The following is a 19,080-nucleotide window of genomic DNA, read 5'->3' as shown; positions in this document are numbered from 1 at the left end:
TTTGATTTTTAAATGCTGATTGAAAAAACACATTGAACAGATATTACATTTGGCCGAAGGATGAATTGTTGTTTTAGCCATCCTACTGCGAGCAGCAAAATTATTATTTTCATATAATATAATTATAAAAAGAATTCAACACTGTGACAGGATAAAGCGTTTATTCTGATTCCTGCAGATCTATGTATCTGAAGGTTTTTCCCTCACATAATTATTTGCAGCAACTCTCCGATGTACATTTTCTTTAGAAACATATCACTTATTAATCTTGCATCACTTTGTGCCTTCAATCTAGGGGATTTTAAAGGAATAGCCTGTTTGGTTGTGCAGATTGTATGGTTGCATTTAAACTCAGTTTGAATTGTCTTGTCATGAAAGTATTATTACAATCACTCAACATTTCCTCTGTTTTTTTTCTTAGCTGGCCAAAGGACTGATTGTGTCTTACCTGTGAAGGAAAGAGCAAGCAGACTCTACTTCCTGTGAGTATTCAATCAGTGTGAAACATGCTTGTCTTTGGCCTTTGTGATTTATTGCATGCTATAAATGACTGACTGACAATAAATTACTGTTTTTCCAGGTAAAGGAACTGTAGTAGCATAATCTGCTCTTCCTGGGAATGTGTGGGTAGGCAGATGTATGTTCTGTCCTAGCAATTCTCAATTTACTATTTTTTAAGTATTTAAAGTATTACACTTTTTAGGTTTGCAGAGGTAAAGCTATTCGTCTAAAACATCCAGTCAATAAATAAAGACACTTTGATGTTGTTGTTGCTATGCTAGTCAAAAGGGGCTATTTTCTAACTTTACTTCCCTGATGAGCTAGTTTGAAGATTAAATGTGAAGGTAAGTCTATTTAAAATACAGTTTCCCCAAAAAATATTAGTGTAGTTGTATTTCAGTAAAACAACTTGTTTACCAACATAATCCCCAGAAATTTGTTTGGTAACTAAAATGTATATATCTGGATAATATTAAATTATTAGGATAAGAGGCCACAATAATGACAAATTATATAAAGCAATGAGTAATTGTGATAGAAACATTTCGTTAATAGTAAAGAAACCCAATATAAAGTTGCTTAAATCAGTTTCCCCATCCTCACACCTCATTTTCTTCCTCCATATTTCCCATTATATGTTTTACTCTAATACTGTTGAGTTGTTGTAGCAAGGTGAGATACAAACCATCTGTCAGACATACAGTATTGATAAATGATACTAACTTTCATTCATCCAGTAAAAACAATTTACATTCATTATTACAGCATAAAATTCACACCCAAACTATGCTTACAGTAGAGCGAAACTGAGATCACACCAGAGATTACGACATGACTGACATGAAAAAAGTACATATAAAGCAATATTATTTTGAAGTTTTACTATATTTCTCACCCCAATTGCAGGACATGAAAGCTAAAGCCAGTGTATATTTGTTCCACAGTGTTAGCGTTGATGTTACAGTGTTACTGAGAAAAGTAACCAATCACAGTATTTTTACGTTACTAAAAGTAAACACCCCTTTACTTTAAGGTTGTGCATACTCATCACATTGTACTGAAGGTGTTTAACCTACTGTAGATTTACATCTAAATGTACTGACTTTGCCTTAATGGATGGGAATTTGATATTGGTAGCATTCCCGCCTTACCACATTAGCCGCAACTAGCTTGCTAACTTTACAGCAGTTTTGGAGCTCTAGCATCTTTCACCTCCTCAGCGGCCTTACGAGCATCATTTAGGAGCTGTACTTAACGTAACCCGGATGTTTCTTAAAAATGTAAAATGGAGCTAGCAGACATTACCTCACTGGTTAATGGCTCAGGTCCTCTGGAGACAAAAAAAATCAACTCAGGAAATCATGACTGCTTAAAGGATGGTTCTGTCCTTCTTTGTAAGGTTATCTGAAACCTTCAGCTTCAGAAAACTGGTAGGAACATTTCCAACTATACAACTGATCACAAATTCTGGCCTAACCCTGCCGCATGAAAAGCAAAAGTTGACAAAAGATAGCTGAGAATTCTGTATCTTCTTTCCTTGAGCATTTATAAGTATTCACCTCACATCTGAGGTCTTTCTGGTCCTTCCACGCCCTAACTTCATGTATAGTTCTGTTTGCTAAGTCTGTATTGAACTGGCAGGGTGTTAGCTTTCAATATTCTTCTCCTTCTCCTACTCAGTGTTTGTAATATGCACTTGTACAATGAGTGACAGTCTGCCACCTGAGCTGCAGCACTGCTCACGCTCCCTTGTGGCTGATGGGATTTAAGATGGACTGTAATCTGAGATCAGGTGGGTTTGTGGATATTTACAGCTTGGATAAGATAAAACAAAGACTTTGAAGTGACAGCTCTACAGTGAAGGCATATATTGATATGAGCATTAGCGTACCATATAATTACTGAACAATCAGGGAGTGAGGATGTGTTTTCAGGCTGTTGGTACTTTGTCTTTACCTGGCTCTGTGTGATGCTGAATGTTGCGTTTATCTTGGTTGTCCTCCCTGCTCCAAAAAAAGAGGAAAAAATGCCTTAATTACCTCTCGCAAGGCTGGCAAAGTTAATTTTCTGTAGTCACATATTTAACCAATTACTCAGAGTGTAATGAAGTGGAACGTGGTTCACTGGAGTTCACAGGGCATCCCCCACCCTTTTATTCTTAGCTTAGTTTGGCTGTTTCAGAGTGGGAAAGGTAATCTTCACTAAATGTTAAACCAGGCAAAACTTCACTCTGGATACACAGATTTATCCGTGTCAGTACCCATTCCTCATGTAATCATTTTAGCACCGTTATCTCAATATCATGGGCAGTGAGGGGAGAGAGGTGGGGGAAAGGACATTATCTATGCTGGGTGTTACAGTATTAGGGATTATCCTTGACAGATAGTTTCCCTTCCAGGCACCATTAGCTTGGCCTCATCCCATTTGGTATTTCCAACACCTGCGACCATCATCCACTGGGCACAAGAATTATTACCATTGTATTTTTTCTAGGGTATATAAATTAATCATGGCGATCACAAGCAACTGCTTTAAATTTCTGGACTGTGACCAAGAAACACATCCTCCCTGAGGATGCCAAGGACCTATGCATCATTAAAAGAGACTTGTGCTGTCTGAGACGGGAACAGTGCCCGCTCCCTCACTTATATACCTTATGGGATTGGGGCCTCTGCACTACGCATAAATAGCTACTGTCTATTGCTAAATGCGACCAGAATCCTTGAGCCCGACTTTGAATGCTGAACAAACGAGGGGGTTTGCAAGTGGACAGAATAAAGTTGATCATCCCAAAAGTGAAAGTGGACGACTGAACATAAATTAACATCGGTCAGCGAGCAGAGCAAGTCTACTAATGACTTTAGGCTGCAGGGGCTTGTTAGGCAACCTCTCCTATTGGCTTTAATGGTTTCATATCCTCACAATCCATGAAATACCAACGACTCTAATTCCTAATCTTATATTTTCATATTGGCAAATGGTCTGTCTTTGACTCACATGCTAAAATGAATGATGGGAGGATTAATATAGATAATGCAGTCCTATCTACAAGCTATAACTCAAAGAGTGTAGCACGATCTTCTTATCTTCTTATATGAGCTTTCAAATCTCTGAAAGTCTCTAAGCAAGAACTTTAAAAAGTAGTAACTGTCAGTGAGAAGCAAAGAAGCAAAAGATCTGCTTTTTCAGTGTTTTCATCCAAGTCTAATTTGACTTGTTCTGAGTTCTGCTCACATGGCACTTAGCAAGTGTGTCTGAATTTAAAACATATTGATTAGGAATTACTTACAGGTGCTGGTCTATAGCAGCATTGATCACAGATAGGCATTTTGACAAAATGTCTGGAAAACATTTCACGTCGATTGAAAGTGTCTTCTGGGCCAAAATAAAAGCCTCGCATCTAACTGTAATTACCATATGCAGCTTGGTGTCATTCATTTAGAATCTCTTCATCCAGCACCTTAATCAACATATAATTACCTCAGACTCTAAAGTAGGCTGAGAATAGCACAACGCGAGGCAGTTTATTGAAAGAAGGGAACATTTCACACCTCAGAAGCCTAAGTAGGTCAAAAGACTGGCTTCAGTTGTTAGATGGATAAAGTTTCTTCATTGCATTTCTGCACAACAGGAAAGGCATCAATCTAGTGAGTCTCATAAGGAAAGACATCAACCACAACTTTTATTGATCAGTCCTTCCGTATTTGATTGAGACTCATGACAAGGCTGTGGGCAGGATGACAAACAAAAAGGCTGAAGGTTAAAAAAGTGGAAACCAAATCAATGATGGTGACTGACAAGACGAAGCTTGAATGAACACTACTGAGCTCTCTCGGAATAAATAATAGAGAGAAGAAAAAATTGACCGCATTTCCTCCCTACACGTCCATTCTCCCTTCTTCTATTCATGATTTTGATTTGCGTTTTTCTTACGTTCATCTGTCCGGACCAAATTATTAGAAGAATTGAGATGAAATAAAAAGAAAAGGAATAGTTGAAGTTGTGGACGTTATCTGTTTTAGCACCTGGTTTTTTTTTTGTTTGTTTGTGTTTTTGTCTTGATTAACTGCAGCTAGCAATCGTTGATTCAAGTAAGGTTTTCAAATTTATTTATCTCCAAAATTTACAACAACCTTGCCAGTCTAACAAACTTCACCTTACAGTAGTAGACTTTCTCAAAGCTGTGTAACAGGGATTTTTGAGTTACACAGAAGACTACTAAAGAAGAAGACTGCAGGAGGCTAAGTTACCCTCGAGGAAACCGTGCAGATAAGACTATCATCCATGTGCTCATCATGAGTGCACGTGGTTTGCACTTGTCTGAGCAGCACTCAGTCAATCTGATCGCCAGTAAAACTAAGGTGAATGTACAAGTTTTAACTGTTCTTGTTCACTGTAGTTAGTGTTGTACGCATACAAACACAATTTAGCTTTCAGTATGCGTTCCCTCTTTGCCTTTGTGGCATTGTTGTACAACACTGACATTTTGTTTAATCACTGGAAATGTATCAAACGCTGGATATTAGGGATGTAATAATTCTCCAAAACCACATTTAATACCTCAATTGCTGTTTGTTGACACCTCAATATTATATTGTTTAGAGGGAAAGTAAAAAAAGAAAAAGAGGTTTTTTGCCACAGGCTTGATCACTCAGTCATGCATTTTCATTTTACTTGTTGTCTGACAACAATACAGTTCATTTTAATTCATTTTTTGAAGCAGTTGAAGCTCAGTAGTTGAACTCTCTTATTTGACAGTGGTTTATAAATACAGCTGTAGCAACATAAAGAACCTTGATTCGAGTGGTTATGGCGTTTCCCTTCTATAGGAAAAGATCTGTTTGAAACTAGGAGGGTATAGTGTTTATACTTTACTCAACTCAAGGCGGGAATACATCCCATCTGATGTAGATTGTATCATAACAGGAAACTTCAAGTTGCCTGAACTTTAGTCCAAATGTGTTAAAATATGCTAATTTCTTCTTCTTTTAGTTATTTGTTTTTACAGAGCATTTAAACATTCCCTTTGCTGCTGAAAAACCCCACTTTTAGTAAGTGGTTAAAAATCCTTTGGCAGCAACGTCAAACAAGCATTTAAAGCAGCTGCAGAGCAAGACTGCAGGTTCAAGACGAGTGAGGGGCCATTCTTCACTGCAGAGTACAAAATGAGCAAATACTTACACCTGGAAAAAAGAACTCGGGAGGTTTTCTGACTCTTTTTAATTGAGTTTTGTTTTTATATTTTACATACAAGTTAAGCTTTTATAAGTTAAAACGGTGTGTTAAACATTAGTACAATGTAAAACTTTCTTGAAGGCAAAATGTGTGGTAAACATGTACTTAATAAATCTTGGGGGTCAGCATATCCGTATCTCTTATCATATGGCAGGCGGTCTAATAATGTTTGGGGTCAGAGTTCAATTTGGTACATTTTTAGGTGCATGTTATGTAAATGCTGTGTCAGCTTTGTGGATTCTGCTTTGTTTTCCATGAACGGAGAGTCAAATATAGTTAGCAAGTTGAACAGGCAGCCTCCAGACAGTGATCCAAAACGTCACGTTTGTTATTTTAGTCTGACCTGCTGATTTGAATCATGATCAACACAGCCATGTGCAGCACAGAGGCTCATGCAGACAAATAGAAGCTCGGTAACCGAGTGTCGCAATTTGCATCAGTGGTTGAACTTCATTTCCAAGTCATAACTCAGTCAGATTTAAACACGTACTGCGGTCACACACAGGCTAAGATTCAGCATGACCAACTCTTTCCAAGCACATCGTTTGCACAGATGTTCACTCTGAATATTTGATCTATAAATCTGCCAATCTATAAATTTGTTCTATAAATCAGAGAAGAATTCATTCCCCTGTTTTCAGTATTTAAAAGAATATTATGTGTTTGTTTCAAATGTAAGAAAAGTAGCCTATATACATGACAGCATCGTCCTTACTGTTTTAGTCACATGACCCCAAAGCACTACTTCTTGACTGAAGCACTGAAGCTTTCACGTCTTTTGTCCAAATATAATATAGAATAAAATGAAATAAAAGAAAAAGACCGTAGAAGCTTCACACATGCACAAAACTCTTTTCAAATATATATAACGTGTGTAAAACCAAACTAATGACAATAATGCAACAAAATAGCATAAACTCATGTACCCTTATAGCAGTTATACTATATATTTCCTTTTTCTTTCAACACAGGCGCTAATAGCATGTCACAAAGATGTCAGGCTCTGTTTACACAGCTTTAAATCATTAGTCTACTGTGTCCACACATTTACATTGCAAGGAAAAACAAGCTGTAAACACAAAACTGGCATATTATTAACATTTAGTTGTTATGTTTAACTTGTAAACAAACACATGCCTAATTACATATGAAGCAACATTAGCATTCATTACAAGTTCGCTTCATTTGACAAATTCAAGACCACCGTCTCCTGAGGTAAATATTTGGCTAATCAGCTCTAAAATGCTTGTGCCCCCGCTATAGCTGCTACCTGAGAACTCCTTCCTCTTGTGTTTGCAAGAAGCCACTAATGAATAAGGTACGCGTGACAAAATAGGTTGCGGGAGCTAAATAATAATAAACTAAAATGCTCCTTGGAGCTGCAAAAATCAGCTGGTATTTCTGTGTGACTCTTAGATATTTGAGCCGCTGATCATTTTAAAAACAGGGCAGATGTTATGTCTAGATACAATATGTTGAACAATAGAGCTACTCAAAAGCAGCTATATGTGTTATTACCTCTTTATTACACATAATCCGACTCGACAGAGTCCCAAACAATTAAAAATTTGCTTATTAATTCTAAGTTAATGTCAAAAGTTTGAAGCTTTTCTCCAATAATATGTCTGTTTCCATTCATCAGTGTGATAAACTTACCACACATATTGTACAGTTTGGGGGGTTTTCTGCTCGACTTTCTCTTGGAGATAGTGTAGCAGCGTGTACACCAAATATCAGCTCCCCCATCGACTGCTAGCTGGCCTTTCGGCATGGGATTTTGGCTCTGCTTATTTGGTTGAATGAATTATTAATGGCTCACCGGTTTTCCACAAGTTCCATCTTTTTATTATTTTTTTTCTCTTCCCCAGCAGGCTCGATGTAGACTGCATCTCCTCATCTTCACAGCAACACATTTACCTTCCATCTCTTTCAGAGCCAAACGGAGGAGCGTTTGCCCAGGAAATATTCTGCACTCTCTGGCAACTGGATGGGAAGAAGGAGAATCTTTGACCTTGGAAAATGAAGATGTTGTTGCCATGGGAACTGTTAATCCTTCTGTCACTCAAAGAGTGCCTTGCTGGTGAGATGCCAATTGAAGTCGCCTTTTTATAACACACACCTAATATGAATACAGTGGATCTCGAGCAAGGAAGGGCTTCCCTTTACTTAATGCGTGTTTATGTTACTATTGCACATCAAACCGAAAGATAGAAACCTCAAAAATCACTCTATTAGTTTTGCTTGTGGGTAAAATCCACCAATTTGATCCAATTTGTTCATTAAAATCAGTGTTTAGACTGTTTAGTAGGAAATAGTAAAACTTTTGTGCATCACCATATCGAAATTTTGATAATAGCGCTAAGCCACAATCACAGTTCATATTTTCCTTTCAGAGCACCTCAGACTCATGATGTGAATCATTGTTAAGACCAACATTTGAAAAGAGACTCGCATCCGGTGTGGGACTCACTGTCTCTTGTCTTTTTATGCCTCGCTGTTTTATTATGCAATTTTCTTGCTTTATGTCCAGCTGCTGCCACTTCCATGAATTGTGGCAGAGCACTGTAAAATCCATACTAACTCTTTCCTCAACACTCAATTATTCTGTGCCTCTTCCCCAGTAGCACAGGTTCGCAGTGTGCTGAGATGCTCTTTGAGAAAAGCAGATGAGCGTTAGACTTTATTTTCCTAAGGCATTAAAATCTCACTAAGAGCTCTGAACATGGCAACCTGCGCAGCGTAGAGATTTAGTGGTGACAGTCACATTTGAAGAATATACTGTATACTCAACTCAAGCCAACCGTTTACAAGGCATCAAAAAATACATTTAAATTTATACAGCATATGGAGTGGGGTCTGTTGTATTGTTATTTATGCTTGCATTCCCATTGATTTAGAGCCTCGACTCAAGTCAGCATTTTCACCGAGGCGCATAATGTAGTCTGCAGTCACAGAGCAGAGAATAGAGGGTTATGCACAAGTCATTGCACGCTATACTCTACATACATGCGCTCACTACGGAGCGCACATTCACTTGCATTCCCAGGAAATCTAATTAATTAATTAAATCTAATTAATTTGTATGTGTGTGTTCATGTGTGCTGGTGGTCAGTCCAGTTGGCGTGTTCTCAGGGCAGGTCTGTTCGCGAGCACAAACTCAAACCAACCCAGTCGTTTCCCCAGGTGAAATAGCCCCGCTGTTAAAGGGTCATTAATTTGTTTAATTTAAAGGACACCGCAAACAGGGTAAAAAAATGAAGCACCTCCCTCAGAGGTTGGGGAAACAAGGCCCTTACCAGAGGCAAAGACTCCCACTCTCATTAGGATGATGGTGATGATGGTGTGGGAGGGAGCGCGTTTTGTCCTAGTCAAGGTTAAAGACTGTATTATAAAAGAAAAGCACCTCATCCTTTCAAGTGCACCAGAAGACAAATGGACAATTTTTTTTTCCCCCGGAGCAGCGCTGCTGTGCAGCTTGGGCATATGACACACGTGGTCGGAGGAAAGGGAGGGCGAGTGCCACAGTGTGGCCGTGCATCTGCTAAAGAAACGATAGATTTCACGGGACTAATTAGTGCAATATCAGTTAATTACTCCTGTGTATTGATAGTTTGGCTGGAGGAAAGTAAAACAACAAGCTTCACAGAGCAGACATGCATGCTCAGACAACATGTATACAGCTTTGCATCCGCTCGTTTAATTAGATTATAAGCAGAATGGGGCACTACTTTGATTACTGCGGCTCTCGTGTAAACATCTTAACCAAGTTATCCTGCTTGCATTAAAGCAAAGATGAAATAAAACATAATTCAATTAGCCAGCTGGGTTACTTGTCCATCTTTCTAATTATTCTCGACATGTAATTCAGCTTAAACTGGATTCTGCGTTTTGCTTTTCTGTACTTTCATGTATTTGTTGTCTTTTGACATTTTAATAAAAAGAAGTTTTCCCATCAATCTGCACTCAACGGCCTCCAAAGACGGAGCAAAAACATGTTAGAAATGTTTGCAATAATCACAAGCTCAACACTCTCGTTTATATTTGGACTATTGATTCAATACTGTAGAAGCTGCTTTGCCAGAAGTCATAGTTTCAGCTGTGCTTGGGAAATGTTTGCCATCTTTTACAGTGTGTGTGATATCATTAAGAGGAAGCCAGCTAGCCAGTGATTTCCAGGAATAGAGTGGCTGAAAAGACGTGAAACTGAAAAAGATGCTTAAAATTGTTGTTTGACTCTGATTTTTATGATATGCTACTTTGTCAGCTTGAGACCAGAAATGGCTAAAATACATTTTGTCGGCTAAATTTTCGGCACTAAACTATTCGTCCACTTTTCATGAAATCAGAACAAATTGGAATGTTTCAAGTATCAAGTTTCAAATCAAAAGGAAAGGAAATCTGTAAAGCTGCGAGATAAAGAAACATGTTTTTTAAAGCATATGAAAATACGCCTCAATAGATTTTATTTCCTTTCACAGTACACTGTTGAAAGCATTGTGACACATAGAAGTAGCACCAGTGAAATACATACCATATATACCACTGAAAACATGTTGACCAATGATATGATTACTAATGATGATGCATTTTGTTTCTTCTTGTTCTTGTTCTTCTTATTATTAGTAGTAGTAATGGTAGTAGTAACATTTCAGCCATGTGTTACTCAAATGTATTTATGTGCTGCACAGATTTACAATCATAACTGTGGATGTGTAAGAATGAGGACGGGAGAGGAGGAAAAACTCAGTCAGTTAGCCAAAATGCTTGAGGGCTATCTTTGGTTAATTGCTCTTTCATCATAATGTATTATCTGCCTCATGACATGTGCACGAGAACGTTTATTAAATGCAGGATCTGCTCAAGGAGCCATGTTGGCAGCTAATTACAATAGGTGTTAAGTTCACACACAGTTTTCTGAGCAATGAGTGCTTTTTTTTCATTGTATTTTTCTTGTTTTTTGTTCTCTCTCTGCAGAGAATACACGCCATGGTCCCGTCTTCACCCAGGAGCCTAGCGACAGTATTTTCCCAATGAGCACTGATGATAAGCAGGTGTTTATTAACTGCAAAGCAAAAGGGAACCCACCTCCGCGTTATAGGTGAGTGGTTTGACAGCTTTTTGTTTATCTACAAAGTGAGACTACAGCGTGTGGGATCAAATTTACAGAACCCATTTATATTTTAATGCAGTCGTTCACTACAAGTATTTGTGTTTATTCGTTGGTCTCCTTGTGCGATGCTTTCTGGAAAAGCAGGAAAGCTACATGTTCTTGGCCAGCGTCACTTTTCATTGATGGTGCCAATGCCTCAGTCTTCATCAGTCTGTCTGTGCAGGTGGAAGGTAGATGGAAGAGACATAAACACGGACTCAGATCTAAACTACAGCCTTGTCGAGGGGAACCTGCTGATCAGTAACCCTCATGTCATCAATCACGGGGGAGTGTATCAGTGCATTGCCACCAACACATTCGGGACTGTCGTCAGCAGGGAGGCAAAAGTCCAGTTTGCATGTGAGTTGATTCTGATTTTTTTTTTAAATATGCATATACTGTCACAGCAGTGAAAAAAAAATCCCACTCTCCCACCCCACTTTGACTCGGTGTGATATTATGTGTGACTCAACGGAATGCAAAACAGTTAGAGTGGGGCTGCGACCGATGAGTAATTCCATTTATCTCTATTAGAATTTCCCTGGTTAATCATTTGATTTATTTGGTCTTGAAAATGTCAGGAGATGGTGAAAAATATTTTATTCGTCAGGCCAAGAGTCTAAACCCCAGAAGTATTCTGTATTCTGTTCTGGGCAAGAACATGATACTGGACAGAGATAATGGTTGTTTTTGGCTGTTTTTCCTTATTTGAATGGTAAGATATTCAGAAATATTGAAATCTGATCCCAGTTTTTATACTCGTGTTACTCTTAATGCTTTGCTAGTAAATTTGTTAATGATAGTTGTGATGTCCCTCTAAGTGTTCCATAGAAAACATATTTACATCCAGTACAATATTATCAATATAGCATATTGTAAGCTTTGTGGTCATTAAACAGCTATTTCAGACCCACAGAAGCTTCTCTGATGAGAAGTTCATCATGTTTAATCTGCCAACTTCTAAGTATGGCAATAAGCCAACTGTTGTGGTGCACTGCTAACAAGGTGTGTAGCCTCTGCAGGTCCAGCGTGGACGACCAATGAAACGGAGTCAGATTAAAAAAGAATTAGCTGTGAAGTTAACAAATTCAAGTTTGCTGATGTAACTGTTCTGGCCTTTGTTTGCAAAGTTGTTTTTTAATAATTAATCACTGATAAAAACTGTGTGTAAAGAACCAGAGCAGGGCGATATGACCAAAAATATTTATCACGATATACATTTGAAAATTTACGATAAGGATATAACTGACGATATAATTGACACGAGACAAAATACTTTACAACTCCTAAACTTTATTAGTGCAAAAAACAAACAAACATCAATGTGTTTTCACTTAAACAAGCAGCTGTTTTTTATGTGCATTAAAGTTATATAAAAATTTAACAGTGCAAATTCCTTGCTGACAGTTTAACCAAAAGGCATTTCCAGTGGAAATTGGTCGACATATCCTCAGCATAACCATGTATAATATCCACAAAACTTAAAAAGAGGTTATACACACACAATACGGTAATATTATGTTGAAGCACAGTACGTATCACTCCGCGAGGCTCCTGCCTATGATAACCGTAATGCTCCGACAATCCATCAAGCGGTGCGGGTTCTAGCTTAGCAAAGTCGTACTAAAACAGTTGACAGATTTTCGAGCGCCGTGTACATAAAATCGTTTCCAGGTCAGTAAACACAACCAGAATTCATACATAAGGCACACGGGATTATAAGGGGCACTGTCGACTTTCAGAAAAATCAAAGGATTGATTTTAAGTGTGCCGTATTTTCCAAACAACACGGTAATAACGACGGCCCGCTAGCATGCGCTACCAAAAATAGTGCTTTGTTGTGTATCTGACGGACGAAAGCTAAACCAGTTCCACACCACTGAAGTTGCAGCATTTTTACAAACCAATTCTGGTTCATCAATTTCATTCAACGATCCACTTTCGCTCTTCTCATTCTGCGTCGCCGCCATGTGCGTATGTAAATAAAGGCACTGCGCATGCGCGTTTTACCCATATTCTATCGCGATATTTCATTTTCCCATCGTTGCCCAACATTACACCGGTATTACCGTGAATGGTATGATATAGCCCAGCCCTATAAAGAACCCACGGCAGACCTGACGACACATACATGCTTTTCAGCATGAACTTTTATCTACACACTCGGTTGCTGTTCACAGACACACAAGGCTGCAGTTTCGTAGCTCAGCCGACCACTCCAACAACAACACTCAAAACAGGAACCAGTACAGATTTTAAGACGGGACATGATTGCGGATGCCGTGCTGGGAAGGCGCACGCACCTGCACGGTATCCGCAGTTATGTCCAGACCACGCCCCGCCACATTGTGGGGTTGAACTTCTCTTTGTTGTAGAGGTAAGACATGCCCAAAGAAGTTTAACAAAAGTACTGGATGAAGGCGGCTCATACTCACTCATTAAAACTGTGGTTGGTGACCACGCCACGACCAGATTTATGGCAACTCTTACCTCTTATATTAGAAACAAATAGCGATGTAGTTGCTACAGGACTGCATAGCTGCTCGAAAACCTTGCTGTTAAAGCCCGTTGGTAAACAACTGAGTTGATTCAACTGTTGCAAAGAGATGTGTAGCAGACGAGTTGCGCTCATCAGCGCAGACTGACTCTGTTTCACTGCAGTCGGACCATGATTGTTAGAAGTCAGGCTGCCTTACACCATGCAACCTGTGTCCCCTTGTGATTGAAAGTGATTGTCCAGAGGTTGAGGGTGTTGTAAGCTCAACTTCTGGTTGACCAGTTGGTCGCTGCAGCTACATGCAGAAAAATCACCAGGCAAGCACTGATTTTTCCATCATTTTTTTTCTGTAGTGTGACTGAGCATAAAAGAAGCAACCAAAAAAGAAACAACTTGGTGGCCTTACTATATTTCCACTGGATAGGGTAAAGTATTGCCAGAAAAAGAGCTGTTCACTTGTTTAGCTACTGAGATTGCCAGTCTTGTTTTTGTCTAACACTTCCTGTTTTGGTCAAACAGTGCATTTCCTGTTTGCCTTCTTTAGTGGTTTTTAAAACCTAATTAATGCACAGCATCAATTTTTTTTCTGTTGTTTTTTAAACCTGGAAAATGTCAAAAGTAAATGCAACAAAAAACAAAAAGTAGTGTTACACGGATGACAGCAGTTACAGTAAGTGTGTTACCGCTGTGCACTAGTCTGCAGCTCTGATGCAACGCATGAAGGAATGAAGCCTGCACGTCTTGATTTGGAGGGACTTTTAATCAGTTGATTTCTGGTTTGACAACCGCTGATATTTGCTTGCTCCCCTCCCGGGACTTGATGGTATTTCTCTGACGCTGGAATTGATATGTCTCCCCACTGCTTAATGTCTCACGCAGCACAGCAGCATTTAATTAAAGGTGAAAGTAATCTCTAACGCGCGATTGAAGAGGAGCATTTTGGTGTACCCTGTGCCTGGTCTCTAGCGCATGCCGTGATATGAACAGGGGGCTGTTGGGTTCGACTTGTAAGCGATATGAACAAACTGGGAAATGTTGTGCGGGATTAAAACGCCCTTCCCTCGGATGTCGCCCGCACGTAAAATAAGTTATTGCAGCTGTCAGACCCTGAAAAGTTATTGATGTGTTTTGCGCTCAACAGTTCTGCAGAACTTCAGCAGCAAGACGAGGAACACGGTGTCGGTGAGAGAGGGTCAGGCTGTTGTTCTGCTCTGCGGACCCCCGCCCCGTTACGGAGGTACAGCGCACCTTCCTGACTCTTTGTCTGCTGTGCTTTCACACTCCTGCTTGCCTCAGCAATCTTTATTGTTCCCTTACTCTGCTGCTTATTATCTCGCCGTAACACTGCAGCGTCTTCTTTGTTTTTATGTCTTCCCACTTTCTCTTTCTGCAGCTCTTCCCTCAGAACCGTGACATACTGTTTTCCACTCACTTCTCCTTATCTGTCAGACAGGGAACTTTTTATGATCAGCCGCAGCTCTACCTGCCCAGACCCATGCCTTCATCTATAGTTCATAGCCTCATACTTCTTAACCTTGAGCTCACTTTTCTTGCCCATATGATCTGTGACCATGCTGTCATCTATAAAGTCTCCAGTGCTCCACTTCCCCGACTGTCATTTTTTTCCTTTTTTTGCTGGATGTGGGCAGGTTATCTGTCGGGTAATAAAGGCTGCCGGTGGCTGGTGCGGCCGCGGGAGCGTTTATCCCGCGGCACAGCAGTGAGTCGGCTCATGTGTCTGTGTGCTACTGATTAGCAGACCCTCAAAGTGGTCCACACTCCTGCAGCCATTCGATGCCCACCAGCACAATTTCACGCCAGCATACCAGCCTTTCTCCGCTCTCTGTTTCCAACTGAATCCTGCTGCCACGTGGGAATCCACACTTTAGCAATTTGCCCTCCAGCATTCCCTCCCTTCCCGTTTAAAAAAAAACAACAACAAAAAACCCCTCAATTTCTTTATTTTTCCTCTTAAATGAAGCATAGTGAAACATTTGATGGGATTTGTACGATGTGATAACGCCACAGTAGCTGGAGGTGTTTTTAAAATGGAACAAAAAAGTGTTTTTTCCCCTCCACCTTTACATAATGTTAAATACTTCTTTAATACTTGTTGATGCACCACTTGAGGAATACACTGATGCACCTTATTAAAAAAGGAGACATTTGAAGCTTTTCAGAGCAATCAATAGGTAAGCGGCCTAAAAGGAGCTGCTCTGTGAGTTAAACTCTGTCAGAGGACATGAGATTATGTGCCTGCAAGTCCTCTGTTGCTGTGAGACTGCAGCTCTTCAACAGACCCACTCTCTGATAGTCCCTAATCATGAAAGGTCTGTCAGTTACTGCCCTGACTTCCCTTGTAATGATTTTAATTCACAGCTTTCCCTGAAGGAAATCAAGTGGGACTTTTTTTTCCCCTTTCTGTTTTTTTACCATCTGCCCAGTCAAAAGGGCTGACTGCAGAATGTCATGTGTCTGATACGGGCAGGCTGCACTAATAGCAAAGTTCATTCAGCATTCCCTGCAGACGCTTCTCACTCTTCTTAGCTCTCTTTCGCTTTTCTTTGCGCTTTGCACTCATACATTGGCCTGTTTATCAGTAATTTCTGTGTTTTTTATTTGTTTCAGAAGTGTAGAATAATTTTTAATAAAGTTAGAGACTAATAACCATAAGTGTTGTTGCCATATTCCACATGCTCAACAGATAAGGCAGGAACAATGAAGCCATCCAAAATAACCCAAAACTCTGCTTTTGTTCAAATCAAAAAATGAAAAATTGAATAAAATATGATCCTCCAGTGTTTTTATAACACATAACATAGAACTCTAACCAACTCTGTACACTTTTGATAGCTGGAGGGTTGACCAGTATAGCCAAAAAAAAGTGCCAGTGCTGGGTTCAACTTTTATCAAACCTGCATTCTTCTGCTAGGGTCCCCTGTGATGACAGCCTCGCTGAGCAACTCAATGATCCGAGTCAAAACAGAGAGGCTATTCTTTTGCTGGATGTGTCAGCACAACCTTAGCCCATCTCTCAGTGCTTCCCATGTTACCTAACCTTTCCGCAGCACCCAATCCCATGTCGCTTCAAGCCTAGTGAAGGCACAAAGCTTTAAAAAATAACACTTTGTAAACTTTCAGTTAAAAAGCAGAAAAATAGTCAGGTGGGCGCTGGAGTATTTCAGGCAGCTGCAGATTTGTTGTTTGGGGGAGCGACTCAAAATAAACGCCCAAATTTATGATAATAAAGGAAGAAAAATGGCTCAATTATTTATTAAATTAAATTTAAAATGTCCAAAAAGGTTTTTTTTCTCAAAAAGAACATTCTTGATGACTTATTGTTGTTGGAGTTGAATTCACCATGTATACTATAAAAATGCTCAACCATAAGTTTGTGCGTCGACATCCGAGCAGAAGGTCAGCTGATCTTAACCTGGCTTAACTAAAAACACTTTGAACTCTTATGTGCTTTGAAGTCATCTTGTATTGTTCAACAGAGAAATAAAATATATTTCTCATTTCCTGATGAACTACATAGAGTGAACGTGTCGGTCCACACCTTTTAATAATTAATTATTATAGTGCTTAACCCTTTAAAGCCGGTCGGAGCGGGCACGCTCCGTTTTGCGTAACTATTTTTAAATCCAGGTAGCACTGCAACCACATAAGCTAGCGCAAAAATTTTTTTCCATATGAAACCGGAGAAGTTGTACTTACATCTTATGCCATCAGCTTAAGATGTAAAGGTTGCGGTTTCCTTCCACATATGGCTTCGCAAAAATTGCATAAAAAGCAACAAAAACATAATATTCCAGAAACAGGCTTTGCCGATCCGATCAGCTGTTCATAACACTTCCTATGTTGGAATAGACGTCAGTGTGAACTATCGCATGTCCGCCATGACCTGCCCGAAACCGGAAGTGACGTCATTTTCGCGGAAATGTAGTTTTTTACCATCAGGGCCTCATGAGCCTATACTGGTGTTTTTAAAAGTAATGTTTGACTTTATGACTTTCTGTGTCGTTTCTGGGATGCTTAGGACTCATATTGCACTGCTGGAAATAGTTTATTTTGATGCATATGCTGCTTTTTTGCAAATTTGCATTACAATATTTATTTTTGTTTTTCCTGCAGTATATAAAAATTGGTGTATTTCAAAAATAAAACTATGAAGACACTCAAACTAAATTTTCTGTGGTGGGAAACTATTTTGTGCAACTTTTTTGTATTTACAGTTTTGAGGGATAAGCCTCTTAAATTTCTCTAACTAGAAATATATGTTAAAAAAACAAAAAAGATTTTCAATTTTTTTGTAGTTTATTGCACTTTTTTGCAATTTATGTAATTACTATGCACTTAATGCATACATATTAATACAATTTGGGCTATAATGGTTGTATTGATGTATAGCTCCCAAAAATGGCACTACAGCATGTAAAAATATAATATAAGATCTGGCGGACTTGGTTCTATGGTAGGTCTTAAAGGGTTAAAAGTGGCCAATCCCATGCTGACTCAATAAGTGCAGAACTCCAAATCTCCTCTGGCATTAATATCAGCACCAAAGCTTTGTAGCGTGGGTGTCCATGGCCGAGCAGCTCCCATACTGTAAGTGTAATGTGTGGGTGGGCCTGTACTTTTGTCCTTAAATTATCTATGTATGTGTTAGGCATTAATGGTCTTGCTGTTCTGGGAATTTTGGAAATGTGACTGGAAAGTTTATTTCTTTTGTGCCTCACTATCTGCATTTCATGTCCTGTTCCCATTATTCCAGAGATCAAATATTCATGGGTTTTCAATGGACAGCGCAGCTTCCTGCGGCAGGATGCTCGTCGTTTCATTTCTCAGAAGACGGGAAACTTGTACATAGCCAAAGTTGAAGCATCGGATGCGGGGAACTACACATGCGCAGTGAGAAACATGATGACCAACTCAACAGTGTTCAGCTCTCCAACCCCAGTGGTGGTACGGAGGGACGGTGAGCATCACCATCACCAGTCTGCCTTGTGGTTATCAGTCTATGAGATAAATCACTTGAGTGAACTAGTTGTCACCTGCGCCACAGCTCTTGCCCTTCTTTTGTGTTTTAAATGATATGATTTTCCTTTCATGCCTTGCGCAGTGGTGATGGGCGAATACGAGCCAAAGATCGAGGTTCAGTTTCCTGACACCCTTCATGTCTCCAAAGGATCGTCAGTGAAACTGGAATGCTTTGCCTTAGGAAAGTAAGTGGCACAACACAGTCCACTGGAATATTTGCAGAGCAGCGTCCTCAATTACTATCAAACACGGCAGCAGCAGTCTTTCCGGTCATGGTGGAGCAGGAGAATGTGGCCTGCGTGACCTCTTTGTGTTTGACCTCCGCAGCCCTGTGCCTTCCATCTCATGGAGAAGAGCTGATGGAAATCCACTCCCTGGCAAGATTAAAATCAACCACTCCAGCGGGGTTCTGGAAATTCCATATTTTCGCCCAGAGGATGCCGGCGTGTACGAGTGTGTAGCCGAAAACAGCAGAGGACGAAATGTTGCCAGAGGGCAACTTATATTCCACAGTAAGGAAGGAAGAACATTTTGCTTCTTTCTTATCGGAGTCTACTAATAACCTTTTTTTTCTGTTTCAGTAATATTTAGACCTTTAGTCAGAGCTATAATTATTGGAAAACAGCCCTTTATTCAAGCATTATTTTTTCTAATGTTT

General features: G+C 39.6%; 1 protein-coding gene across 1 annotated transcript in view; it reads left to right on the top strand.

Annotated features, from left to right (window-relative positions):
- cntn6 (contactin 6) overlaps positions 1 to 19,080 on the top strand; it is a 143,261-nt gene that overhangs the window by 71,245 nt on the left and 52,936 nt on the right. Inside the window, exons 2-9 of the mRNA XM_087840515.1 lie at positions 422 to 482; positions 7,670 to 7,816; positions 10,711 to 10,834; positions 11,070 to 11,245; positions 14,524 to 14,619; positions 18,157 to 18,360; positions 18,505 to 18,607; positions 18,750 to 18,934. Of these exons, the coding sequence (XP_087696641.1) occupies positions 7,756 to 7,816; positions 10,711 to 10,834; positions 11,070 to 11,245; positions 14,524 to 14,619; positions 18,157 to 18,360; positions 18,505 to 18,607; positions 18,750 to 18,934 (949 nt within the window). The 5' untranslated portion in view covers positions 422 to 482; positions 7,670 to 7,755. The remainder of the gene's footprint in view (positions 1 to 421; positions 483 to 7,669; positions 7,817 to 10,710; positions 10,835 to 11,069; positions 11,246 to 14,523; positions 14,620 to 18,156; positions 18,361 to 18,504; positions 18,608 to 18,749; positions 18,935 to 19,080) is intronic.

The sequence above is a fragment of the Neolamprologus brichardi genome, chromosome 5 (genome assembly GCF_056152115.1).
Source record: "Neolamprologus brichardi isolate AB-2024 chromosome 5, ASM5615211v1, whole genome shotgun sequence".
NCBI classification, from domain to species: domain Eukaryota; kingdom Metazoa; phylum Chordata; class Actinopteri; order Cichliformes; family Cichlidae; genus Neolamprologus; species Neolamprologus brichardi.
This window is presented reverse-complemented; position numbering and strand designations above follow the sequence as displayed.